The sequence below is a fragment of the Petromyzon marinus genome, chromosome 28 (assembly GCF_048934315.1).
Source record: "Petromyzon marinus isolate PM22_M1 ecotype Great Lakes invasive population chromosome 28, UKy_Petmar_22M1.pri1.0, whole genome shotgun sequence".
Classification (NCBI taxonomy): domain Eukaryota; kingdom Metazoa; phylum Chordata; class Hyperoartia; order Petromyzontiformes; family Petromyzontidae; genus Petromyzon; species Petromyzon marinus.
In genome coordinates, this window is record NC_133694.1 from 2,169,563 (window position 1) to 2,195,288 (window position 25,726).

A 25,726-nucleotide genomic window follows, 5' to 3' on the forward strand; every position below is an offset into this window, starting at 1 on the left:
AATGAGTATTATTAACATGTGAGAGGAAACCGGAGCACCCAGAGAAAACTCATGCAAGGGGGCAACATTATTCCACACAGACGGAGCAGGTGGAGTCTGCATATGCCATACTGCCTTCTCCTGGCGAGCCAGGTTATGGCTCCTCCTCGACGTCCACAGGGACTTTCACGTGAACCACCAACCCTCGCCTCCATGTACTGGACTACGGGCCCCGTTATAGCCGCCACGTCCCGGATATGCGCCAATGAGCCCAGCAATCAACCGAGTAGCAGATAGACATCGCACAGGGCAGTTCCAACCAGCGGCACCAACCTTTATTTTGAGCAGAACGGACTGAACCACACGGATCACAAAAACGAAATCCTCACAACGAACTGGAGATAGAACCTCACACGACAGCTGGCAGAGGGACCTGGTAGAATGAGGCTGTGTTGTGGCCGTGTTGTGACCGTGTGGTGGCGAGGGAGGCTGCGTTGTGGCAGAGGAGGCTGTATTGTAGTATCGGAGAGCTCTTAAGGACTGGAGGTGAAGGAGTCCTCTCCGGGCTGGGATGCCAGGGCAGCTCGTTCCAGTTCAACCAACTCCCCCCCGCGCGTCTCATGTGCTGTCCGCACACGTCTTCCGTTTATTTTTGTTCCGCTTCCTTTTCTTCTTCGTCTTTCCACCTTCTGTCACACCGCTCTTCACCAAGGTCTCCGTTCCACCTCCATTCGCCTCCTCTTCCTTCTCCTGGTTCTGCCCGTCGGGACAACCAAGGTCCCGACGCAGCTCCAGAGAGGGGACCGCCGTATCAACATCTCCACCGTTGCCTCCCCTGGGGGAGAGATGCACATTAGGGCACGTGTTGAGTTTCAGATATAAATATTACAGTTTTCGAGATTTTCAGATAATTTGCATGAGTAATTAATCATAATAATTATGTACATTCGGTATATGCTCTATCACTGTTATAGCGCAAGGCTAACCTCATCAAAGACGCTATTGTTAAACACACAGTCCGCAGTAGTTTCACAGTCGGGGGCGATGCTGTGATGTGTAATCCCAATTCAGTCATTTTCAGTGTAATTCTTTTAAAATGTAACAAATTTGGACCGTGTCGTCGGCACACAATGGCCGACATAGTTCGAATGATGTCACGGGGATCTTAGACGTCCACTGCGAGTGAAGCAGACGACGCGTATTTCAGTTAGCACAACCACATGGACTAAGTTCGAACTGAGCCGCTGAAGACGACGCTACTACCGCGCGGAGCGGATCGTCGGACATGGAAAACCCCGAAAGCACATCGGAGAGCTACGCGGCATGACCGCGAAAGTTTACGTTTGTGGCCTCAAGTGGTAATAACGGACGTGGGCCCAGAGCGAGGGCTCGCGGTGAAGGGACCGAGGAGCTCACCCTCCAGGTTTGACGAGATCACCGCCACCACCGCCCCCCGCGTTTCTCTCGAACAGAGCGACGAAGAAGCCGTGCGTGCGGTCTTCGTGCGGGTCGGCGCGCACGCAGCACTCCGCCCCGGGGAACACGGGCAGACCGCGGCGACGCCACTCAGGTAGGATGTGCACCAGCCTGCACGCAGATACCCACAGCGTCACACACACACTCCGCACTCCGCAATCCGGCCAGGTGGCTCGGCGGTAGAGCTGGCAGCTGCGAGAGTTCAAATCCTGATTCAGGAGTTGACTCATCGCATCCATCCCTCCGGGTTCAATTTAATTATAAACACCGGAATGTGTCACACGACTAGTAGTAACTGCAGCCATATTGGGAGCTATACAAGATGTGGTGTGCTGGACACATGTATTTTGTGCGGCGACACACACGCGTGGTGTGGTACCATCACAAAGACAAAAGATCCCCCGTTTAGCCTTCACACACTTTTGGAGCAAGTGCTGTTAGCGAGCACATGTGGAAGCCGACACGGCACACGAGCGGGTGGATAGCCAGCACAAACACCCGACCGCCTTTGTCTCCCTTGTGGCGATGTTTACACATCTCACCGGGTAACTAATTTGAGGCAGAATCGACCTAGGATAGGCCCAGGACCGGTTCGGATAATCGTCACTGGTGTTGGTGGCCATGAGCGGGAACCGAACTCGGGTCGCCGGGTCCGTAGTGCGGTGCGCTAACCGCTGCACCGCCGCTCCCCACGCACACAGATGTGTGCGCGCGCGCGCAGTGCAGCGACACGTGCCTGAAGGCCCCCGCGGAGTCGGCGAGCGCCTGCTGCACCACGTCCTCGTTCTCCTGTTGGTGCACGGAGCATGTGGAGTAGACGACGCGGAGTGCGCCCGGGAAGCTGAGAGCGTGGCGCAGGGCTCGGGCCTGGAACGCGCTCAGAGCCCGGAGGCGCTCCTGCGAGCTGGCCGTCTGACCAGTGCCGTCGACGCCGCCGCTGTCGCCGCCCCGGTCCGCCGCTCCGCCCATCCGCCCCACCATGCCTGGCGCAACAAGAGCCGTGGGTTGCACACAGTTATTTAGTTATACTGCAGGAGGAATCTGACGAGCTACAAAGCTCTTTTTAACAGATGTCCAGTAGGAGTGGGTAAGAACGTTACAACAAACAGTACCAAAACACGATAGCAGTGCAAAGTATAGGAAAGGTAAACAAATCACTTTAAAATATACCCATGAAACTAAACTCTTTTTTTTATCTTACCAGGTAAAGCCCACCGAGGTATTAACTTATTTTTGAGAAGCTACCTGACTATCGCAAACGATAGCTCAACAAAAGTGATGGCCGCAGTTTGCAAGCGTGACGGAGGGCGATAGCAAACCGGCCGTGGAATAATTCCTCATCCACCGGGGTCAACGATTTCAGGCCGTGGAAGGACGACGGGGGGAGGGGGGGGCGGGGATGGTGGGTCGCGCAGGCTGCGGCGTGGATACCGTTTAGGAGAAGTTTTTAATGCGGGAGGGGAAAGTCGGCAGCGCGTTGCGGTGACCGAACGCACGAGTGCCCCCGTGAACACGGCGGTTGCTGTTGACGTAGCGGATGGGGGTGAGTGTGCGTCACCGTGGGGAACGGTGACGCAGTGGTTAGCGCACTGCTCTACGAAGCCGTCGTCCCGGGTTTGAGTCCATCTATCTTTGTCTTTGGGTGGGTGGGGCTCTCACCGGATCCGCTGCACGAGGGGTCCAGCAGCACGTACTGCACCCTGGCATAGCTCGGGTCGTGTGGATCGAGAGCGAGGAAGTCGGCGCACTGCAACCGGTGGCACGAGACGCCGGCGCGCAGGAGCTGTGTGCTCATCGTGGCGACGCGCTCAGTCGACAGATCCACCGCCAGGATCTTCCTGCAGTGGGCGGGCGGGCAGGCGGGCGATCGGGGCGAGTGACGCCGGGAGGGAGGTGGAGGGGCAGGCGAAGGGAGAGATGGGAGAGGAGAGAGAAAAGGCGGGCACTCCAGTTTCACTCATTCATGGAGTTGGTCAAAGATCCCAATATAAGACCACAAAGCTTGGGCGATTATTGTCGCCGGTTGCCGGTGCCTCCGAATCCTCGTCTTCTCGCCCCTCTGAGAGGGAACAAAAACTACACGCTACCATTGTGTGCGTTTATTCATTCGACCCGCGCGCGGGTTGGAGAACGTGAACCATGAAGCGTGACGGACTGCACCCACCCCTTGTTTTTCATGATGGCGGCAAGATGGCTGGTCTTGTTCCCGGGGGCGGCACAGCAGTCGAGCACCTGGCTGCCTGGGGGAGGCGCCAGCACGAACGCCGGCAGGCAGCTCGCCTGCGGCATGGAGGGGGGGGAGATGGGTGGGGGGCAGAGGGTCGAGGGCCATGAGCAAGGACGACATCATCGCTTCATCCGGTCCGCGGCCGATGTGAGTACTCACGGTATTAACGTCCATTACATTCGCTGTTAACATTAATTGTGCCGCTAATTTACGTTCCGTTACTATCGGTTGACGTTCTTATACTTTGAGACAATCGACGGACGAGCGATTGGGCCTGACCACCACCAGGTTCTCTCTTAACTTTTCAACGCTTTAATTGTCTCCGTCATGTAATCAAGTTACGACAAGTCTTATCTTACAGCCAGACTTTCTCGGAAGCCATCAGTCGTTCGGTACTGTGGCTCCAAGGGTTATATTTCGAGTTAAGAGTTCGAGCCAGAGCAAGGGCTGAACGGCCACCCAACCTGTGCCACGAGGAACTGAGACTCAGTCACCCATCGAACACACACACACACACGTATGACACACACACGTGTGTGTGATTCACGGCTCAGCGAGCGCACACCTTGTCCTGCAGGATGATGTTGCCGAGTTTGTAGAGCTGGTCGTCGTGGAGGTCCGTTTTTGGAGGAAAGACGAGGACCTCCGGGACGTCGATGTCTCGCGCAAACCTCTTGCCCTTGAGGTCATCAACGGTTTGGGCACTGCGCGCACAGACAGCGAGAGACAGAGCGCGACAGAGAGTAAGAGACCAGAGCTGGGACAAATTATTTTAACACAGCTATTTTTTTCTCTCCAAGTTTTGGGCAACCAGTCAATCGATGCGATTATGGGAAGGTAGTCGGGGGGGGGGGGTGGAAGGTGAGGGGGGGGGGAAGGTCGGGGGGGGGGGAAGGTGGGGGGGGGAGGGGGCCAACATAGGAGCGGTTCCGATAGAGAGCCGGCCACCGTCGTTGGGCCGTGCGCGTCACGACCTCACCAGTCTGCTGCGCCGATGAAGGTGAAGCCCTGCCTCTTGAAGTAGTCGACGGCGTCGTCCACCGTCGTCTTGAGCGTGTTCACCCTCGCGTACCGCGGCAGCAGAACCTCTGAACGAGAGCAACGACAGAGATCCCCATCCACCACCGCGTAGGTCCACCAGCGCTAAGTCGGCATTATATAAATTGCGATCTAGCTGGCCCGGCGGTAGAAGCCAGAGACTCGCAATCGTTCGAAAGGCTGCGAGTTCAAAGCCTGGTTGAGGGGGAAGTTGATTCGGCACCATCATCCCACTGTCTGGGGTCAATAAAATGCGAGTACCGCATTGTGGAGAAGGGAATCAGGGTAGGGGGAGGTGGACAGGCAGGGGTGGGGGGTATGGGAGGAAGTGAGGGTAGGGAATCAGGGTGGTGGGGGGGGGCAGTAGCAGACTGACCTTTGGTGGCGGCGCGCCCCCCCACTGCGGTGAGCAGGTCCAGGTTGGTGCTCACGCCGTGACGGACCTTCATGCGGGCGAGCGCCGAGCCCAGCTCCGCCGCGTGGCGCTTCATCATCACCTTCCACCGCCCGCCGCACTTCACCCCGTGGCCCAGCAGCAGGTCAAACACCAGCAACTGCGCCCCGCCAGCGACCGGAAGAGAGACGATAAGGATTAGCGCTCGTCAGGCTCTCGATAGTGTTTAATGGGATGGTTTTATACGCACTGGCGTCGTTGTCGTTGATGCAAATTGCATCTCTGACAATCACCGATGAACGACAGAGAAGCAGGAAGGCCGCAGCCAGACATTGAGCTGGCGATAGCAGCAACTGCCCAAGCTTTGCAGTGCTATATATATTAAGATGTTTCAGCCAACTGAGTTGTTTATGGATGTGTGGAGGAAACCGGAGCACCCCAGCGTAAACCCACACGTACGAGGGTGTAACACTTCATCCAATACAGACGGGACAGATATTATTCCGCACTTTGCTGGACCGCCAGGGTAATGGCACCTGATGCCCACGGGAAGGGAGTTTCGCAACATTTTCGCGATCCGCCAACCCTCGCTGCCTTCCCAGTGCTAGAATATATTACAGGCCATGTGCGTAGCCACCACCGCCCGCCACCACCCCTTCTTAGACATGGCACACCTAGGATCCCTCGTATCCTATGAGAGGTCAGATCTTGCGGAGCTGCGCCCTCTGCCCCCCCCACCCCCCGCCCACCTTGGCGAGCTGCCTGTCGAGCCGCTTCTCCGAGCGCAACAGGCGGCTCGACTCCAGCAGCTGGTGCAGCACCGGCTCGTAGCGCAGCACGCCGCACACCAGCGCGTACAGCTGCTTCACGTTCTGTCGTAGGGGAGGGGAGCGGCAGGGGGGGGAGAAGGAGGGTCAGGTCAAGGGGCGGCAAGGATAAACGGAGAAGTTAAATAAAACTTACTCCATCCATCCGTACCCCTTGCAGGGTGCTGGAATAAAAAAATATATTTCAAGTCCGTTTGAAAGCTCTGTTCCTTGCATTCCTTGAGAACTTCTGTAATCTTAGTGAAATGAGAATTTGGCCTAGGAATGCATCACTGAGTTATGAAATTAGACTGATAATCAGGAAACATTTTTATTATTTTATTCGTATCAAACCCCCCCCCCCCCACCATGGATATATATAAAATATATATTGGGTGCTGTCTCCAACTCCTAACCGCTCTGGTCTCAATGTGGACAAATTTAACTACGAAAACTCTCCAGCGGAAGGTGTAACGACTTAATGGTCCGATTCACAAACACAGAGGAGGAGGCATCATCACAGCAGCGATGATGCACCACTCCACTACTCCGGACGCAACCATCTGGCTCATCGAGCACCTCAAAGTGAAATGATAGTTGTTGCTCAACGTCACTCGTATTAAGTTGTTGACAATAGGGATATGAGGAAGGGCCATTTGCCGAAACGTCATCTATTTTACACTTTTCCCTTTAGGCCCCCAGTCAGCGTGTTGACTAATGTGTTGCGTTTGTTGTTCTTCTGTCGGCCGGTTCCAATAATACTGCCATGCACTATCCACTGTTGCACGACCCATCTTAACGGTGCAAACACCGCGGTCAGTGTTAAGCCGACTTTAAGTCATCGAGGCATTAGTACTCCTCTCCTGCTTACAGCCGTGAGCCAGTGGTGGACATTCCACATTCCTATGATGGGGGGGGGGAAGAGTTTATGCACAGGACATCCACTGTTGATTTCCCCCACAAAGTGGTACTGTTTATCGAGCCTGGAGGGAATGATGGGCTGAGTCACCCCCCCCCCCCGTCCTTCACCTTGCAATCCGACAGCTCGGTGTTGAAAATCTTCAGACACTCAGTAATACAAAATAACTCTGGTGTGGAACACATGCTGCTGGATTAACACTGGTCTGGAAAAAAACAATCGGCCCATGGATAAAAAAAGATATATAGAAATTTGCGCGTTACTTCACAGAAGGGAGTGTTTTGCGTATACAATTGCATTCGTTATAAACCAGGAATGGTAAACTATACCACTGTGTCCTCTTAACACTGCGTCTGCCATGTGCTTACAGGGATATTCGCACAAGGAGTCCATACAGACAACACCCGCACGGCACTGCTGATGAAGGCCCCCTCCTCTCAGCCAAATCGCCATCTCTGCAACGATCCAGCTCGCTCCGACCTCATCGCTCCGTCTCCACGGTCGTACGCCGGAGCTGTTCGCTTCTCCACGACCGCCGCTAACACCGTGGGTTAAGTCTCGAGCAGGGGCCACCATGATCCATAACTTCCAGTGGCGTGGACTTCCTTCCTGCCCAAAGGTCCCAACGTTGGCATGTTTACTGGGTTATTATTGTAAGTGCGCCACGGTGGCTCGTAGATGTTAACGACCTCGCCTGGTGTACAGGAGGGACATGGGTTCAATCCCCGACCCTGGCGCATGTTGTTTAATTGGAGTTTGCGGCGTCTCTTTCCACGTGGTCGCGTGGATTTTTCTCCGGATCCTCGGGTTTTGGTTCCACTCCGCGTTTATAATCAACATCACGAAGTTTGGAGTAATGTGTCTGCTATACATTTCCACGTGATGATGATGATAAGCCGCTTGGTTGAGCTATCATTTGTGATAGCCGTCTCGAGCTTTGTAGCTCAGTGGGTCTTAGCTGGTGAAATGAAATACAGGGCGATTCAGAAAAATGTTAACACTCCCCGAGAATTTGCAACAATACCACGGGGAATGTGCCAATGATGGCGAACGAGTGGAGACTCTTTGAAGCTGTTAACATTACATTTGTTATCACGTTAGGGTGTATTATCCCTTTATTCTTTTCCCATCTAAAACGAAAGTCCCATATGAGTTTTACCATGTTTTAAGCACCCTGTAGTTTAATTTTAGTTTTCGAATTTGGGCCTCTCTCTCAACGACTCGCACAGAGAATCCAAGTTACACCCCCTAACAAGGTGATAGGCATATTCTTAGTTTTTTCGGTAAAGTCACGTTGAAGAGAAACAACAAAATAACAAAATATATATAAAACAATAAAAAATTCTCACGACGTGAGTTATGGTCGAAACGTCGTGAGAATTTTTTATTGTTTTATATATATTTTGTTATTTTGTTGTTTCTCTTCAACGTGACTTCACCGAAAAAACTAAGAATATGAATTACTGCAGTCACGAAAGCTTTAAATCAAAATTTAAGGTGATAGGCGTTCAGGTGAGAGTATGGGGGGGTGGGGGGGTGGTCGTGCCCCCCACTCGGTCTACCTTGAAGCTGCTCCGGTAGACGAGGCTCTTGAGAGAGCCCTCCTTCCTCTCGGCTCGCTCCAGCACGGACATCGCCTCCACGTACAACGCCATGGCGAGCGAAACCACACGGACTTGTAACGACTTTCTCTCTTCTCCCGTCTCTCTCTCTCCGTCTCTCTCTCTCTTTGGTTTTATATGTCAGCGAGGAGCCTGCGGCTCGGGAAGAGACGCCGCGGAGGTGATTTGAGCCGGGGACCACCTCGGTGTCGTGGAGCACATTGGAGGGGGGTCGTGGACCACGTGGGGGGAGGCGGTCTCGAACCTTCACTTCTTCCGGTCTCATGAACCTCCCACCACCACCAGCCACATCCTCCCCACATTTATATAATAATCTTCATCAATTAGTCGCGATCGATACGACAAAGCTCTAGGCCCTGGCGACGATGTTGAGGAGGCTGCAGCCGTGGTTCTTATCGTCTCGTGCACAGCGATACCAAGCCCCATGTATTGCATGCGAAATGCTTAAAATTGGTCCTCACACACCAGCCACTGGAAGCCGCTACAATTTTTTTTATTGTACGGAGTATTTAGAAATTTTAAACAAAAGTGCATTTGTATTATGCTTAAGGGGGCGTCAGAATCCAAATCACTTTTTAATTGACGCAAACGCCTTTATTATGCAGATAAATGCGGTTGTGGTGGTGGTGATGCTGCTGCGAAGGCGACGTTTCGCTGAAACGGCCACGTCTGATTTACGTGCCACGAAGACGGGCCATTACCCGAAACGTCGCCTTCTCGTACACATTGTTCCTCTTCACATACATATACACACGTGTGCGTTAATACGCTGTGGGGGGTGGGGGGCCTTCGTTACTGCATCGCGAGAGCTGCGCACGCAGCAACGTCATCCGGAAGCGGGAGACGCGCGAGGAATTGTGGTTCCACGTGTCCCCCTCCTGCTGTTGCTGCCCCTCGCTCCTGCTGCCCCGTGGCTGCCGCTGCTGCCGCTGCTGCTGCTGCCCCCCACCCAACGACCCCCCTTCCCTCCTTCCCAACACCCCCTGTCCGACCAACATCTAAGGAGCCATGGGCAGACGTCTCGACCCCAGCAAGAGGGTCCTCAAGGGCCCCGGGAGAAAGAGCAAGAAGCAACGCGGAGCGGAGACCGAGGTGGCTTGGGCCCTGCGCAAGGACCTGGGTGAGAAACGTCGCGGGGTGGACGCAGACGAGGTGGTGGCCCCAGGCCCCGCGCTCTGTCGCTGGGACGGCTCTCGTACGGGACGGATAATGCGGCCTCATTTGTAGCGGACGAGGGGAGCCGAGAGGCCACTCTGGCTCCACGTTGTCCCGTGGCCATGGTGGGCCGTGGTCTCGGCCCCACGTGTTCCACGTTTCCCAGTGTCTCGTCGTGCCCGTGTGACTCGTCTTTGCTGTAGTAAGTGACCCCGCGTGGCCACGTCCCATGGGAACCCACCGATCCCGAGTCTGCATGACTCCCCCCCCATATGTAGGTGTTCCAATATCTCCCGACTCCCATGGGCGACCTCTCCACTCCGTGTCCCCCCCCCTGTTCCCGTGGTCTGGCGAGCCTGGTTCAAATTGTAGTATTGTGTATATAAAATGTGTAGGGCTGGGATTTACAATTTCTCAATTACGAGCACTTAGATTACTCGACTAACAAAAAAAACAATATTTGGGCAAATTTTTTTAACCTTTGCACACGTGACGCTGGACGGGAGGTGCCGGGAATGGCTTTTTGTCACCTGATAGCGTTGTCAAGCCGCTTCACGATGGTTGTGGCTTGCAGAGGGTTTCCCACCTTCGGAAGGCATAATGGGTGAGGGCGTTTCCGCTGTTTTTTTTAAGGGGCCCGATTTATTCCACCACAGACAAAAGTTACAATTTCTAGACGATAGAGCCGTGCCACTGATGTAGAGGCCGCCATATGAATACCTCATTATGGTAAGCATTGATATCTCTTTCTCTGTATAACTGAACCGTGTTGGGGCCGTCCCAAGTCAGTCTTATTCAGCAGCTCAGGAGGTGCCAGGTTTTTTTTTCCATTGCCAAAACAGAGCTTTGCCACTTATGTCGCACACAATGATAATGTGATCTCCACTCCATCAAATTGAACTCAAAACGAGTGGCGCTGAATTGGAGCGGAAGCGAAAATTGGGAAGCCAGACGGCGATCGCACTGTGGTAACTCGGCGGCGTGAGAAACTGGTGGATTGTGGGTAACGCTGTCCTCTGCTTGCAGGTGTGGGGGTGAAGCTCTCAAGTCACGGGCGGAAGAGGTGAGGCGCGCACATCACACGGTCTCCCTTGTAAAAGTTCTGTCTGCTGCCTGATGAAGTCCTCCTCCCTCCCCATTTCGTTGCCATCTCACGGGTCCTGCGATAGCCACACATCCAATCGGCACCTCCACTCCACGCGTTCCACTTCCCGTCTTTCAGTGTAAATGTCTGGCGATTGCTCTCCCAGCACATCGACATGCCACATGCAGCAGGACTAAATCAGCACTCGATTGTTTGGCCCTGTCGGGTGGAGGAGGTTGTACGACACACAATGGCATTTTTCTCACGCGGCGGTCTGACCCAAAACTCAATTATGAGTCCTGTTTAAACGTGTCTGCGTGTACGTGTGTGTGTGCGTGTTTGTGTACCTCTGAGTATACCTGTGTGTGTGGTTTTGACCACCCACCCTCCCGTGTACCGTGACGACCTTCATAGGTGTTCATCAACATTATTTGGCCCTACAGTCTGTTAATGCTATACGGGGGCATCTTTTGTCTCATTCTTTTGTTTAGAGCTGCAAAGCGTTTTTCCAAGGAGGTCAAAAAGGTTGAAAACAAATCTGGATTTTCCAAACCCAAGAAGCAGCTGCTGAGTGTTGGAGGTGAGTGTTTCATTTTTCATTTCATTTTTCAGTTTCATTTATTTGGTATAGCCCTGTGAGCCATTCGGCTCTTGAATCGGGTGCAACCGCAACAAACAAAAAACATGAACAAGAAAACATCTTAAAGTAACTATGTGACTGTGCAAACAGAAAATCCAGGAAAAAACAGCAAAATATTCCTGAAAAAGCACCATACACCAACGCTGTGTGCAAAAATCCCAGTGGGATGAAAGTCAAACAACAACAACCACAAGAAAACTTAGATTAAGGCCATCAGTCTTACTCTGTACTACAACAAACAAACATGGCCAAACCAAAAAGTTTTCGACATCAAAATAAAGCCATAAAAGCAATGTAACAGTGATCATAGGAACTGACCAAATTTTCACAATAAACGACAAACAACATGTAACACCAAACCCTAGACTAGAGCCATAGCTGGCTGCATGAGTCACTCAACAACAGGAGCATCAGTCGGAGTATCACATTTTTCAATGCACTTTAAGATCAGCACACTAAATCAAAATACAGATAATACTTTGCAGCGGTCATCCGGAATGAAACATTTTATTTTATTTTAGGCCACTGAATAGTAGTGGCAGCTAGGGGTGTAGCAGTTTTGAGTGAAGATCTCATAGGTAGTGATTCAAGTTGCAGTTTATTGGCAATAGCATTACAGACCCTGGAGGCATCAATAGCAAAGGCCCTTCTAGTTTTTGTACGGCAATAGGGAATGTGAAGCTGGTAAATGAGCGAAGACCTGAGGTCAAATTTTTTCTTTGAAACAGAGAGGAGATCCAGCAGGTAGTCTGCGGATTTTTTTGTAAGTACATCGTGAATAAATAAGATCTGGTGCACAAGCCGTCGAACATTAAGAGATGTTAAGTTTGACCCAATGTAGAGATCATAGTGGTGAGTCCTATATGGGCAGTTCTCAAGCTTCTTCAGTACAGTACTTGGGGCTGATTTATACACGATGTCACAGTAAATTTTGATTTAAAGCTTTCGTGACTGCAATAATTCATATTCTTAGCTCTTTCGGTAAAGTCACGTTGAAGGGAACCAATAAAACAATAAATACATAAATTGTATATAATTTAATTATATAATTTATTGTTTTATTCTTTCCCTTCAACGTGACTTTACCAAAAGAGCTAAGAAGATGTCACAGTAGTCAAGTAGAGGCAGTATGGTAGGTTTTATCAATTCCAAACGGAACATTGGGGGGAAGCAGTGTCGATACAGAAAACCAATTTTTATTTTTGTCTTTTTACCAATATAATCAATGTGATCTTCAAAATTCAGTTTTGAATCCAGGATGACCCCAAGATACTTATAGATCTTGACTTGCTTTATTTGATAATTATTTAAGGAATGTAATTGGGGAAAAATAACTTCCTGCTTTAGTCCTGGTGAGAAGCATAGCACCTTGGTTTTGGAGGTATTCAGGACTAGTTTAAGAGCAACTAGCTGATGTTGTAGTTTGTTGAAATCACCCTGTAGCTTAGCAATCACGTCATCCGGAGAGCAGCCAGCAGTAATCAGTATCATGTCATCTGCAAAAATATTTACCCTGGAATGATCCAGGTCAGTGCCCAAGTCATTGACATATAGCGAGAACAACGCGCCTGAGTGGGACCCCACGAGCCCCGGACTGCCACCCCGGATCTCACCGCCACGATTTTCTTGGATCTGGAGAAATCCCCCCCCCCCCCCAGGCGGTGGCTTCTGTACCCATGCTCATTTGCTATGAAAAAGGGCAGCTCCCTGAGTAATCTTCATCGCAAGGGCGTGATAACGCTCGTAACCATCCAACACGCCTGACCGCACTCGCATCGTTGGGAATGACTCGGCTCCAGTTAATGGAGCCCGGCTCTCCTCTCCTTTCTCTTCTCCTTTCTCCTCCCCTCTCTCTCCCTCTCTCTTCCTCTTTCCACCAGTGACCCAAGATGAGGAGGACGACGACTCCACGGGCGATGGCGCGGCTGGGTCCGACGATGAGGAGTTGTCGGGGGCTGACTCGGCAGACGGTACGCACTGCGGTGAAGGTGGCGCTGGTGCCTTGGTGTAGTGGCGCGATGATGAGGGTAATGAGGTTGTGATTGGTGGGAGGGTGGGGGGGAGTGAGATGAGAAGAGGTGGCGAATTGCACGATGGGGTGGTTGATGATAAACCGATGAAGTCCCAGTCAGAGTGGCGGGCAATGAGGTCGCAGGCCGAGTGGCGGGCAATGTGATGAAGTCAAGGGTGACGTGAGGTTATGTATGATACGATGACTCGGTGAGACGGTGAGCGACACAGCGAGGTGGTGGTGGTGGTAGTGAACGACTCCGTGAAACGGTGAGCGACACGGCACAAAGCACGAGTGTCGCACGTTCTTCAGCGCCGCTGCCCCCCCCCCACCCCCACAGACGCCATCCTGGAGGTGAAGAGGACCAAGATATACAGCGACGAGAACGCCGCGTGGCTCACGCCCGCCAAGCGCAAGCGGCTCGATGATGACGACGATGACGACGATGATGAGGAGGTGGGTGGGAGCCGCGCGAACCGCCTGGGCTGGCGTGGGTAAAGCGGGGCAACCGTTCCGCTGGCGCTGCTGCCACTGCTGCACCTGTGCATCACACGTCCTGTTTGTGACGGCTGTTAATATTCAATGCAAAGTTTAGAGTGTTTATGCGTTTGCTCTGTACGTCCATCCGTCATGTGATATGAAGAAGGGCCATTGCTCTTTTTAAATAATGGAAAGCGCTTGAGGATCCATGCGTGTGCATGGTTTTTCTTCTATTTTTTTGTTAATTTGCCGCGTGCCTCTTAAAATGTTTCCGTAGTCCGACCTGGAGAATGTGGACGAGGGGCTGTGCGCTGATTTTGACGGCTCCGATGATGACGACGATGATGATGAAGACGATGAGCGGGAAGGTGACGAAGATGGTGATGATGAGGTTTGTATCTGCACATCTCTTGGTCCAAGGGTCGTAGTGTGGTGAGACGGATGAGTGTATTTGGGTGGGTGAGTATAGTTGCGGTTAGAGGCCGGGTGTGAGTGTGTGATAGGGTTAGAGGTCACGTGTGGGGGAGTGTGATGGGGGTTAGAGGTCAGGTTTGGGTAAGTGATGGGGTTAGAGGTCAGGTAAGTGTGATGGGGTTAGAGGTCGGGTGTGGTTGAGTGATGGGGTTAGAGGTCGGGTGTGGGTGAGTGATGGGGTTAGAGGTCGGGTGTGGTTGAGTGATGGGGTTAGAGGTCGGGTGTGGGTGAGTGATGGGGTTAGAGGTCGGGTGTGGTTGAGTGATGGGGTTAGAGGTCGGGTGTGGTTGAGTGATGGGGTTAGAGGTCGAGTGTGGGTGAGTGTGTGGTCACAGTTAGAACTGTGGAGTGGTGGTTCTGTTTTCGCTGGGGTCATGACCTCTCTCCCTGTGTCCTCAGCTCCTGCCAATCGAGAAGGCTGCGAAGAAGCAGAGAAGTCGAATGGAGCAGGCCAAGTGAGTCCTGCCCCTCTTGTGACATCACTGGGCTGGTGGAGGGAGATAGGTGGCGGCACAGGGGGTGGCGAGGGCGAGACATGGTGGGGGGGGGGGGGGCTGGGCAGTTGGGCAGTGCTGACGAGAGGAGGTGTGGGCGGGGTGTGTGTATGTATGTATGTGGAACTTCTTTCGCACCGTACGTAGCCAAACGTGCTAATCAGAAGTGCGGGGGAAGGGGTGGAAAAGGGGGTGAAGCTGCACCTGGGGGCCCAAGCCCGGGGGGGGGGGTGGGGGGGAGTTCCCTTAAAAGGTAAAAAGTGATGTTTTTCATCTGCCCGTCAGTTTGGTGGGTAAACATGGCAGCCATTCCCATGATCAGTGTTCAATGTGGGGACGATGCTCGTGGTCCGTGCCGCGTGCAGGAAGCTCCTGCAGGAGGAGGACGACGACCTGCAGACCAACATCGTGGAGAGCGAGCACTTTGTGCTGCCCAGCGGACAGGAGATTGAGAAGGAAGATATCCTTTACGCACACGCACCCGCCGCTCGCTCAAAAGTGCTTCCCCCAGCCGTTCGTCCTGTCGGCTACCTGCCCCTTTTGAAGTCCAGGCTCAGAGCTTCGTCGATCGGATTTCATTCTCCCGCCATCTGCCATTTCCTTTTCCCAGCCACCACGAGGGGCGATTGTACCCAGCCACCACGAGGGGCTATTGTACGCAACGTGAAAACGCATCGGGGTGCCGTGAATCACACGACCGAACTAACACACGGTTTCCGTCCACGGCTACCATCGGTGGACGAGTTGACGTTCGAACGAACCGGTGCTCGGCCACTGCGTTCCTTCACCCACCCACAGTAGTGGACTGACTAGAGGGCTGAAGTAGGCCTTCACCCAGTCAGTAGTGGACCGACTAGAGGGCTGGGGTAGGCCTTCACCCAGTCAGTAGTGGACCGACTAGAGGGCTGGGGTAGGCCTTCACCCAGTCAATAGTGGACAGCCTAGAGGGCTGGAGTAGGCCTTCATCCAGTCAGTAGTGGACCAACTAGAAGGCTGGAGTAGGCCTTCATCCAGTCAGTAGTGGACCGACTAGAAGGCTGGAGTAGGCCTTCACCCAGTTGTGGATAGACTAGAGGGCTGTTGTCACGCGTGTACCACGGTCGTGTTGAGCGTCGTCGTTGGCGCGGCGGTGGGAGTTTTGCGGTTCTCTCCTTGACGCTGGCGCCGCACCCGTTCAGCCGCCCGACCTGCAGATCATCCACCAGCGGATGCAGGACAACCTGGCGGTGCTGGGAGACTTCACGAACCGGCGCGAGCCGGGCAGGTGAGCCGCGCCGGCGTGTTTGGGGTTACGCGTGTGTACGTATCTTATGTATAGGTGTTGAACTTATTTGGCACCGCACGTAGCCTACCATGCAAATCGGGGGTGCGGGCTCATTGTGGGGAGCGGTGGCGCGGCGGTTCGCGCTGCACTGCGACACAAACCCGGCAACCCGAGTTCCGATCCCCGCTCTCGACCAATGATGGTAACGGCAAATATCTGAACCGGTCTTGAGCCTCCTCCCTTAGGTTGACTCGACCTTAAGTGAGTACCTGCCGTGCTGTATAATTTACATCGGCACTGGGGGGGAATGGTGCTCACCAACAGCACTTGCCCCTTCAGTCTGTTTAAAGGCTACATGGGTGATCTTTGTCTTTGTGACGCGTGTGCGTGGCAGGACCCGGGAGGAGTACCTGGAGCTACTGAAGCGTGACCTCGCCATGTACTACAGCTACAACGACTTCCTCATGAGCCTCCTCAGCGGACTCTTCCCCCTCTCCGAGGTGTGCGACGTTGTTGATGCGACGTTGTTGATGCGACGTTGACGTCGTGTTTAGGATCTACTTGTGCGATGCCGGGCGGTGGTGGTGGCTGTCTGTGGTGATCCAGCGCTGTGGAGGTGGCAGCAGCGAGGGTTGGTGGATTGCACCGCACACACAGATGTAGCTGTGAAACCCCATTCCCTTGGGCGGCGTCGAGGACGAGCCGTTACCCTGGCTCGCCAGGAGAAGGCGGTACAGCAAATGTGGATTCTGCCTGTTCCACCTGCACGGGATGGTGTGTGTCCCCCACCCTCTCATGCATGGTTTTTCTCCAGGTGTTCCGGTTTCCTCCCAAACTTGTAAACGTTCGTTAGCGCTGGTCTACAGCCAAAATGCTTCCGAATTAAATGTAGTCCAACTTTACTAATTCTGGGTCACTGAGAATGAAAATTATGCTTAAAATTGTTGATTGGCTCTAGTTTTAATGATTTGCTACTGGGTCAGTATATACGAACCTTGACTTGGGAATGGCGGAGGATAAGTGAGTTATAAAGGGAAGCGATCTCAATTTAAACCAGAAATGACTAAAATACATATTTGACTGGATCTCTGAATAAATATATGACTGGGTTTGGACAGTTTTTGCTTTTTGAGCAAAACAATGAATGATGCAATCTGAACCTGGTATTGTGTCATACATGATATGAATTGCATGATGTTATACTGGTAGGAACGAAGTTGTAAACTGAGTGTACCAGCCTGCAATAGATTAATGTGTCCGTCCGTCCGTCCCCTTTCAATACTTTAACGAAGTGAAATCTCGTGCTGTTGGGGTGTAAAAATAAAATTGCGCAAAATTCCAATGTTCCTACCAGCCCACCCTGCAGGGACCTGTTTCCTAGAAGTCATGGATGATATAATCATAACTAGGCTTACATTCCTCTGCTGAACAAATCAGCTCTAGAATCAGCTCTAGAAATCATACAGTGTTGTGCTTTCTTATTTGTTAGTGTTTGATTTTGCCAAGGGACACATTTCTGTTTAGCCAAAGTGAGCAGAGAGATGCCTCGTATTTCCGAAAACAAAGCAGATAACTTCTGCCATGTTTGGTGAGGTGACTTTTGCATCACAAGAGCAGTCTAACCACTATGGTTAAAAAAGCCTATCACTTTTATTTTGGCCACACAATTGGAGATCAGGACAAGATGTGGGCCCCACACATATGCTGCAACACTTGTGCAAAAAACATATTCGCCAGTGGTTGAACAGGAAAATTAAATGTATGCCTTTTGCAGTTCCAATGATTTGGAGAGAGCCAACAGATCATATCAGCAATTGTTACTTCTGCATGGTGCCTCCAGTTGGGAAAGGTGTCAAAGAAAAAAAAGTGGACTGTGCATTATCCAAACATCCCATCAGCTCTACGCCCAGTACCCCACGGAGAAGGACTCCCGGTTCCTGATGCACCAGAATCATTCTCACTTGAGTCAGACGAGGAAGAGAATGAAACTTCTGGTCCTGAACCATCAAGGTCACATGACCCAGATTTTCTCCCATCCTCCTCTGAACCACACATTATAACAAGGTGAACTGAAAGACCTTGTCACGGATTTGGAACTACCCAAGAGTAAGGCAGAGATGTTGGGCTCCAGACTGCAGCAGTGGAATCTCTTGGCAGGTGATTTTAGGGTTGCCATGTTCCGTGATCGTTTAAAGGATCTTGTCCCATTCTTCTTCATGGAAGGTGATCTTGTAGCCTGCAACAACATCGATGGTGTGATGGCAGCACTCAACATCGTTCATGATCCAGATGAGTGGAGGCTGTTCATTGATTCATCGAAGATGAGTCTTAAAGCTGTTTTGCAGCATAATGGAAATGTTTTGCCATCAATTCCAGTTGGTCATGCAGTCCATATGAAGGAAACCTATGACAACATAAAACAACATTTGAGGTGCATAAACTATGACCAACATCAGTGGCAGCTTTGTGGCGATTTGAAGGTTGTTGATCTCTTGCTTGGTCTGCAGACTGGATACACAAAGTACTGCTGCTGTTCTCTCTGCGAATGGGATAGTCGTGCGAGAGATTCCCACTACATCAAGATAGCTTGGCCACTCCGACAGTCATTGGAGCCTGGGGGGAAAAGTGTTGAGCATCCACCACTTGCTGACTCAAGGAAGATTTTGTTACCACCCTTATACATCAAGCTGGGTCTGATGAAGAACTTTGTCAAAGCCATGGACAAAACACAAGCAGCTTTCAAGTACCTCCGTGGAAAATGTCCAAGGTTAAGTGAAGCTAAGATCAAGGAAGGTGTCTTTGTTGGTCCTCAGACTCGTGAACTTCTTCGAGGTGATGCATTTGACAGTGCACTGCGTGGCAAAGAAAAGACGGCATGGAAAGCCTTCCAGCTAGTGGCAACACATTTTCACGGAAACAACAAGGCAGGCAACTACTGGGAGTTGGTGGAAAACCTCCTCAAGGCGTACAAAAGCCTTGGTTGCAACATGTCACTAAAGATTTAAAAAAAAATTGCACTCATTTATATTTTTTCCCCGCCAAAATGCAGAGCGGTGAGCGACGAGCGTGGCGAGCGATGTCACCCAGCACATTGCAACAATGGAGAAGCGCTATCAGGGCAAATGGAGCCCATCAATGCTTGCAGACTATTGCTGGACAGTGACAAGAGATGCTTCATTTAATGAATACGAGAGACAAGCCAAGCAGCGCCGAGTAGACCCTGAATAAGGACTAAACTATGTACTTATATATACATAGTGTTTTGCCTTTTGTATCGTAATATATTGTATTTCTATTACCCTTTTGCGGATTTTTTAAGTGTTACTTGAACAGGACAGGTGACATGTTATCATGTAAAGCAACCATGAACACATTAAAAGACCTAGCCTTACAATTTATGAGTAAAACTCTACTATCTACACAATACATAGACGTAAAATTAAAAAACTTATGTCTTGGGAACAGTAGCCAATCAGTTGTTTTAATTGTCATATTTGAATTCAGCACATGAAATGATTATCAAATTATAATTCCTTACGAGGTGGACGCGAGACGTCTGCGCGCCGCTCACCTCATCACGATTTTTGTTTGTCGTCGCCCTCAGCTCATCGAGTTCCTGGAGGCGAACGAGGTGCACCGGCCCGTGACGATCCGAACAAACACGCTGAAGACGCGGCGCAGAGAGTTGGCTCAGGTACGGACACGCAAGGAGACACGCGCGGTGTGCGCGAGCGTGCGCGAGCCGCATCGCCTTCCCGTGGAACACAACGCGCGTGCGACCTGGCACACTCCCGCGCGGCGCAATGCTCGGCCTCGCGTTCACCTGCGTCGCACCGTTTTCGGTGTCGCTCACTCGCTCCCCCTCTCTCCTCCCCCCCCAGGCTCTCATTAACCGGGGCGTGAACCTCGACCCCCTGGGAAAGTGGTCGAAGGTCGGCCTCGTCATCTTCGACTCGTCGGTGCCCGTCGGTGAGCCTCGCCCCGTGGCTCTCGCAGCCCCGAGTTCAACCTGAGGGGGGGGGTGGGGGGAGGGCGCCGTGCGTGCAACGTGGCTGTGCGCCGTTGCCCGCGTGTCTCCGTTGGCCACGGTGGGGTGGGGGGGAAGTTGCACGCGGCTCGAGTGAAAATACAGAGCGACTTTGTTCCCGACCGGAAAATTGTCGCAATCGATTCGACGCACAATCACGAACCCACTTGCTGCTGTCGTTGTTGTTGCCGGCTACTGCACCGTGCGGTCCAGCTAGCTTGGGGAGGTTCGTTTTCACAGAAGTCTGTGCAATCCACCACCCTTTGCCGCCGAAGCGCAGGATCACAGGCGTCGCATAGCCACTACCACCACGCCCGGTGCAAGTGCCCGGTACTTGTGTGCGCGTGTACGTGTGTCCATGTGCACGCTTGTGGACGTGCGTGCGTTTTGATCGGTAAAACAGTGGTGCAGCGGTTAGCACGCTGCGCTACGAACGCAGCTACTCGAATTTGATTCCCGCTCATGGCCACCAACACCAGTGACGAATATCTTTACCCTAGGTCAACTCGTCCTCGAATTACTTACCTGGTTGCGACGTGTAAATATCGCCACTGGGGAGACAAAGGCGGCCCGGCGTGTTGCTGGCCACCCCCCCCCCCCCCCCGTGAAGCGCCGTGCCGGCCCGCGTAGCCGCTCACTTGCGGCACTTGCCCCGACGGCCTGCCGGGGCTATCGGAGTCACCTTTGTGTTTGATTTGCGGGCGTGCAGGCGCCACCCCGGAGTACCTCGCCGGGCACTACATGCTACAGGGCGCCTCCAGCCTGCTGCCCGTCATGGCGCTCGCGCCGCAGGAGAACGAGAAGCTGCTGGACATGTGCGCCGCACCCGGCGGAAAGACCTCGTACGCGGGTAGGGAGGGTGGGGGAGGGTGGGGGGTGGGGAGGTCGGGGGTGGGGGAGGAAGAGGAGGTGCGTCCGTCAGGGCTATTGCGAGGTCGTGCCGCTCGGGTCGTGCTGACCGGGGCGCTCCGGCGGTCAATTTCTGTTTGGCCAAGGGGGTTGTTCTGACCGCACGTCACCGGGGCTGGTCAGCAGGGGCGCGCCAAGAGGACCGCGTGTTCCCTGCGCTGGCGTTAATGACGCACTCACGAACCGTCGCTCCGTTCGTTCATGCGTGCGTCCAGTCCGGTCAGCTGACACGTGCAGCCACTAGATGGCGCTAAAGTGTCCTCGGTACAGTCTCAGAGCGTCACCCGTCCCGTTTGTAGAGCGTCGCGTTTGAATCCGAACTGCCTCTGGGCCCAGCCGCTTGGACTGCGACTCTCGCCTAATAAGTCGCACCCCTACTCCTACCCCTGTTCACCCCTACACCCCACCCCCCATAGCCCAGCTGATGAGGAACACGGGGGCGATCGTGGCCAACGACGTGAACTCGGAGCGGCTCAAGAGCGTGGTGGGGAACCTGCACCGCCTCGGTGTCACCAACTCCATCGTGTGCAACTACGACGGCCGGGCCCTCGCCAAGGTGGGACCTCGGAGGGGGGGGGGGGCGGGTGCGGCAGGGGATGGGTCGGGGGGGGGGGGCAGGGGGAAAACATTTTACAGGGCATGCCCCTCCATGCCAGCCACTTGACATCGTTGGCATAGCTGCCCCCTCCCCTAAACTTTATTTGTACCCAGCTCTACACCCCAAACAATGCCCTAACCCCCAACCCTAACCTCAAGCCATACTCTTAACTGTTCTCCAGCCCAAACCCTACCATAACCATACCATAACCCTACCCTACTCTTTGCCTAACCCTACTCTAACCCAGCTTAACCCCAACCCATACTCTGCCCGAATCGAACCGAACCCTACCCTAACCCCACCAATAACCCAGCCTAACTTCAAACCTATCCTCATGCCGTACCCTTACTTTACTCCAGGGCATGCCCTGCCATAACCCGACCTCAATCCTACCCTCCCTTCACACACAACCCTTCCCTCACCCCAACTGCGTCCTGACCCTGCACTATACGTCCCTGGTGGTGTGGTACAGGTGATGTCCGGGTTTGACCGCGTGCTGCTCGATGCTCCCTGCAGCGGCACCGGCATCATCTCCAAGGACCCATCCGTCAAGACCAGCAAGGTGCGTGCGTGTGTGTGCGAGCATGCGCGCCTGGCTTTTTACGTTTTTTGAGTGCATGTGGGCGTGGTGCTGGCCGCCCACCCCATTGTGTGCCGTGTCCAACAGTCTAAATTGCTTGTCTTCCATGCGTGTCTCCCCACTTATCTGTCTGTCTCCCCGTGTCTCCCTACATCTCTGTCCGTGTCTCTCCGCGTGTCTGTCCATGTCTCCCTGCCTGTCTGTCTGTGTCTCCACCCCCCCGTGTCTCCCCATGTGCCGGTCGCGCAGGATGAGAAGGACATCCTGCGCTGCGCTCACCTGCAGAAGCAGCTGCTGCTCACGGCCATCGACTGCCTGGACGCAGCATCCACCACGGGGGGGTTCCTCGTCTACTGCACCTGCTCCGTCACGGTGAGAGACAACGCTCGCACCACACGCAGCAGCGCCACGCACGCAAGGCATGCCGCACTGTTGCCTCACGCTGATGGACTTTTGTGTGCAGTGGGGCGAGTGGTAGTGTAGTGGTTAACGTGCTGTTCTATGAACCCGGTAACCCGAGTTCGATTCCCGCTTATGTCCAACACCAGTAATAATTATCTGAACCGGCCGTAGGCCTCCCCGACGTCGACTCCGTTTCAAATGAGTACCTGGTGCAGTGCCTAAATAAATATCACCCCTAGGGAGACAAAGGCGGCTGGGCGTGGCGCTGGCCGTCCACCACCTCGTGCGCTGTTCCGGCCTGCATAGGTGCTCGCGGACAGCACTTGCCTCAACAGTCTATTAAAGGCCATATGGGGGATCTTTGTCTTTGGTGGGGCGAGTAGGTGGAGGAGAACGAGTGGGTGGTGGACTACGCGCTGCGCAAGCGCAACGTGAAGCTCGTGCCCACGGGCCTCGACTTCGGCAAGGAGGGATTCACGCGGTACGTAGTGGAGGGCCCTGAGCCCCCGGCTGTTTGATCGTGCGTTTCATCACGTGTCCGATCGCGTGATTCGTTTCGTGTCCGCTTATGCGTTTCGTCACGCGTGTCTCAATGCGTAGCATGTGCGCTTTTGTACGTGTGTGCGCGTGACTCATCACTATGTACGCATCTGCGCGCGCACGCAGCTTCAAGGAGCGCCGCTTCCACCCGTCGCTGAAGCTGACGCGGCGCTTCTACCCGCACACGCACAACATGGACGGCTTCTTCGTGTCCAAGTTCAAGAAACTCTCCAACGACATTCCCAAATCCGCCACAGGTGGGGGGGGCCCCCTCATGGGCACTACACGGAGGGGTGGCCACGAAGTAACGTTGACACGACTGCCATATATAAAAAAACCCGCCCACCACACGCACTCACTTCCACCGTCAACAACCGGCACGCGATGATAACGCTGCGCGCACGCGCGTGGCAAACGCCAGCCACAGCCAATGTTGGCGTGTGTTTGGCACTGTTCAATCAACGTTGGCCCGACGTTCCATGTTTACTGGGCTACTGCCCATGCACTGCCCATTCCTCCACTATCATTTCAGATGCCCGTGATGTGGAGCTCTTCCTGGACGAGCAGGATGACGACGAGGAGGTTGGCTCGGGGCCCGACCCTGCTGAGGCATCGAAGAAGGCCGCTACCACGGCCGCTGCCGCCGCCAAAAATGGCATCCACTCGGCAAAGACGAATCACATGAACAAGAGAAGACGTCTCAATGGCGGGACGGACAACCGACCCGGCCCAAAACAACCACCGAAACAGCAGCAGCAGTCAGGACCAGGACGGGGGCACAAAGGGCAGACTGCGGGGCAGCAGAGAGGGCAGCCGAGAGGACAGTCCGCTCAACGGCCGACCGCCAGCAAGCTTGCAGGACACATCGGCAATGCTAATAATAAGGGGAAGGCCGTGGGAAAAACCACGGTAAAGGTTGCAGGCAGTGCCACTAGGATACCTCAGGTAGGTAAGGCTGCGTTCAGGGTCACAGGGAAGGCGACCGGCAAGCCCGGCAAGCCCGGCGGCGTTAAGGCCGGAGGTAAATTTGGTGGGAAGTCGGCAACGCCGATCAAAAAAGCCGGGGCAAGCCCTGGGCCCGGCAAGTTCCTTTCTCCCAAACAATTCCGTAACAAGAAGGGCAAGCCTGCCAAGGTTTAGAGGTCGGAGGTTAAGGGGGGGCGGAGTGCGGTTGCTTACTCTTTTTCCACTGCATAAGTGAGCCGCGCCGAGGCTGTACCAAACAAGTCTGGCGCGGCTCAGAAGGCGCCAGGTTTTTATTTTCAACTGCTGGAGCCGAGCCGTGCCGCCGACGTGCCCGCCAACGAATGAGTAGAGTCGAGACGCGTGTAGATGATGCGGCGACAACATGTCCTTCACGGCGTACTGACACCGCACGCACAAACGCATTATTATGCCCGCTGCCCCTGGCCCTGCTTGGCCCCCTGAGCCAGCTTCAGTCGTCTTGTGAGGTCTGCGTATTACGGTTTTCATTCTGGCTCTGCTCGGCAAATAGCCAGTGGAGAAACCACCCGTGTACAGCGAGGGCTTGGCGTCAGGCTCGGCTTGGATGTGCCAGTGGAGAAAGGATGCAAGTGACGATTGCGCTACGCTAGATCATAGGCCGCGTCGGAAGTGTCCGCTGAAGCTGGGGGTCTCGATTGTCGTCGCTGACGCATGCCACTCGAAATGACATTCGGCTACTGCGCATCGTGCTCGGCTTAAACCCCATTCAGATTAATTAATAATATTGTTACTCCTGCTGCTGTGCATTTAACGGCGGTGAGAATAAAGACTTTTATGTAGAGAGTGGGCGTGAACGTGTTGGTGTGTGTGTGCGCGCGTCATGTCAAGGTAGCACAGGTGGTGCATCTATTCATCCCACCATTTCTGGCCGCTCCCATGTGCTGTGAAGAAGGGGAATTGCACGAAACGTCGCCTATTATATTTTTCCGGCGCAGCAGTTGAAGCAAACTGATATACGCCTCCAAGAAGTTACATATCGATACACCACGGTCGAACGGCAGGTAGCGTGGGACGAGTAGGTCCAATACCACGTGGGACCCGTCTGAGCGGACGGTGATCTCCGTTAAACCCCCAAGCGCACCCACTTGACCACGCCAACCTCGACTCCCCTTCCATTGGCCGTTGGGCAATCGGGACACACCCACAGCTCGACCAATCGGAGCGCTTCATATGTCGGGACAGGTAATATGAAGTCGGCGGCGATGGAGTCTATGATTTTATTGGCGGCGTCGCGTCGGCTTTAATACCCAGTCAGATGTTTGCTCGCTCATGCTTTTGTTAGTTGTGTACGGTTCTATTTTTAACTCGTGAGGGGGCGCGGTATCACGTGACAGGCGACGTCCTCCCAATCCCATTGGTCGGTTGTTTCGCGCCCCCATGTATGTGATTCGTCCATCGGTACTCGGCGTGTGGGGGGGGGGTATCTTGGCAGCCATCTTACTCCGGGGCGAGATTCTCGTGACGTCACAACACCGGTGGGTGGGGGGGGTGCCTTAGCAGCCATCTTACTCAGGGGCGGGCAATCCGAGCGCTTTCGGTGATGTCGCGGTCCATCCGCTCCGTGTGAGCGGCCCTCGGGCTTCCCGCACCAAGATGGCCGCA

General features: G+C 53.6%; 2 protein-coding genes across 2 annotated transcripts; one reads left to right on the top strand and one right to left on the bottom strand.

The window, feature by feature from the left end:
* Nucleotides 1-292: 292 nt before the first annotated feature.
* Nucleotides 293-8,709, bottom strand: NSUN5 (NOP2/Sun RNA methyltransferase 5). Its single transcript, XM_032962114.2, has 10 exons — nt 8,402-8,709; nt 5,864-5,986; nt 5,097-5,274; nt 4,662-4,770; nt 4,248-4,386; nt 3,620-3,735; nt 3,115-3,293; nt 2,192-2,438; nt 1,396-1,566; nt 293-814 (listed from the first exon to the last, which is right to left on the bottom strand). The coding sequence occupies exons 1-10, from the start codon at nt 8,492-8,494 to the stop codon at nt 598-600; spliced, it is 1,572 nt and encodes a 523-aa protein (XP_032818005.2). The 5' UTR covers nt 8,495-8,709; the 3' UTR covers nt 293-597.
* A 640-nt stretch (nt 8,710-9,349) lies between these two features.
* NOP2 (NOP2 nucleolar protein) lies at nt 9,350-24,907 on the top strand. The gene is made up of 19 exons (XM_032962113.2): nt 9,350-9,581; nt 10,643-10,679; nt 11,192-11,280; nt 13,221-13,310; nt 13,692-13,807; nt 14,109-14,222; nt 14,705-14,760; nt 15,165-15,259; nt 15,970-16,063; nt 16,458-16,563; nt 19,668-19,757; nt 19,945-20,032; nt 20,800-20,940; nt 21,416-21,555; nt 22,070-22,159; nt 22,427-22,549; nt 22,963-23,060; nt 23,246-23,376; nt 23,652-24,907. The coding sequence occupies exons 1-19, from the start codon at nt 9,470-9,472 to the stop codon at nt 24,257-24,259; spliced, it is 2,418 nt and encodes an 805-aa protein (XP_032818004.2). The 5' UTR covers nt 9,350-9,469; the 3' UTR covers nt 24,260-24,907.
* Nucleotides 24,908-25,726: the final 819 nt, after the last annotated feature.

Bases quoted from the DNA above. Each gene is read 5' to 3' on its own strand.
- NSUN5 (XM_032962114.2), bottom strand. From the start codon at position 8,494: ATGGCGTTGTACGTGGAGGCGATGTCCGTGCTGGAGCGAGCCGAGAGG. The intron at 3,736-4,247 runs GTGTGCGCTCGC...TCCATGCCGCAG, and splicing joins ACATCATCCTGCAGGACAAG to GCGAGCTGCCTGCCGGCGTT. The intron at 1,567-2,191 runs GCACGTGTCGCT...ATCTGCGTGCAG, and splicing joins GACTCCGCGGGGGCCTTCAG to GCTGGTGCACATCCTACCTG.
- NOP2 (XM_032962113.2), top strand. From the start codon at position 9,470: ATGGGCAGACGTCTCGACCCCAGCAAGAGGGTCCTCAAGGGCCCCGGG. The intron at 9,582-10,642 runs GTGAGAAACGTC...CTCTGCTTGCAG, and splicing joins GGCCCTGCGCAAGGACCTGG to GTGTGGGGGTGAAGCTCTCA. The intron at 10,680-11,191 runs GTGAGGCGCGCA...TCTTTTGTTTAG, and splicing joins TCAAGTCACGGGCGGAAGAG to AGCTGCAAAGCGTTTTTCCA.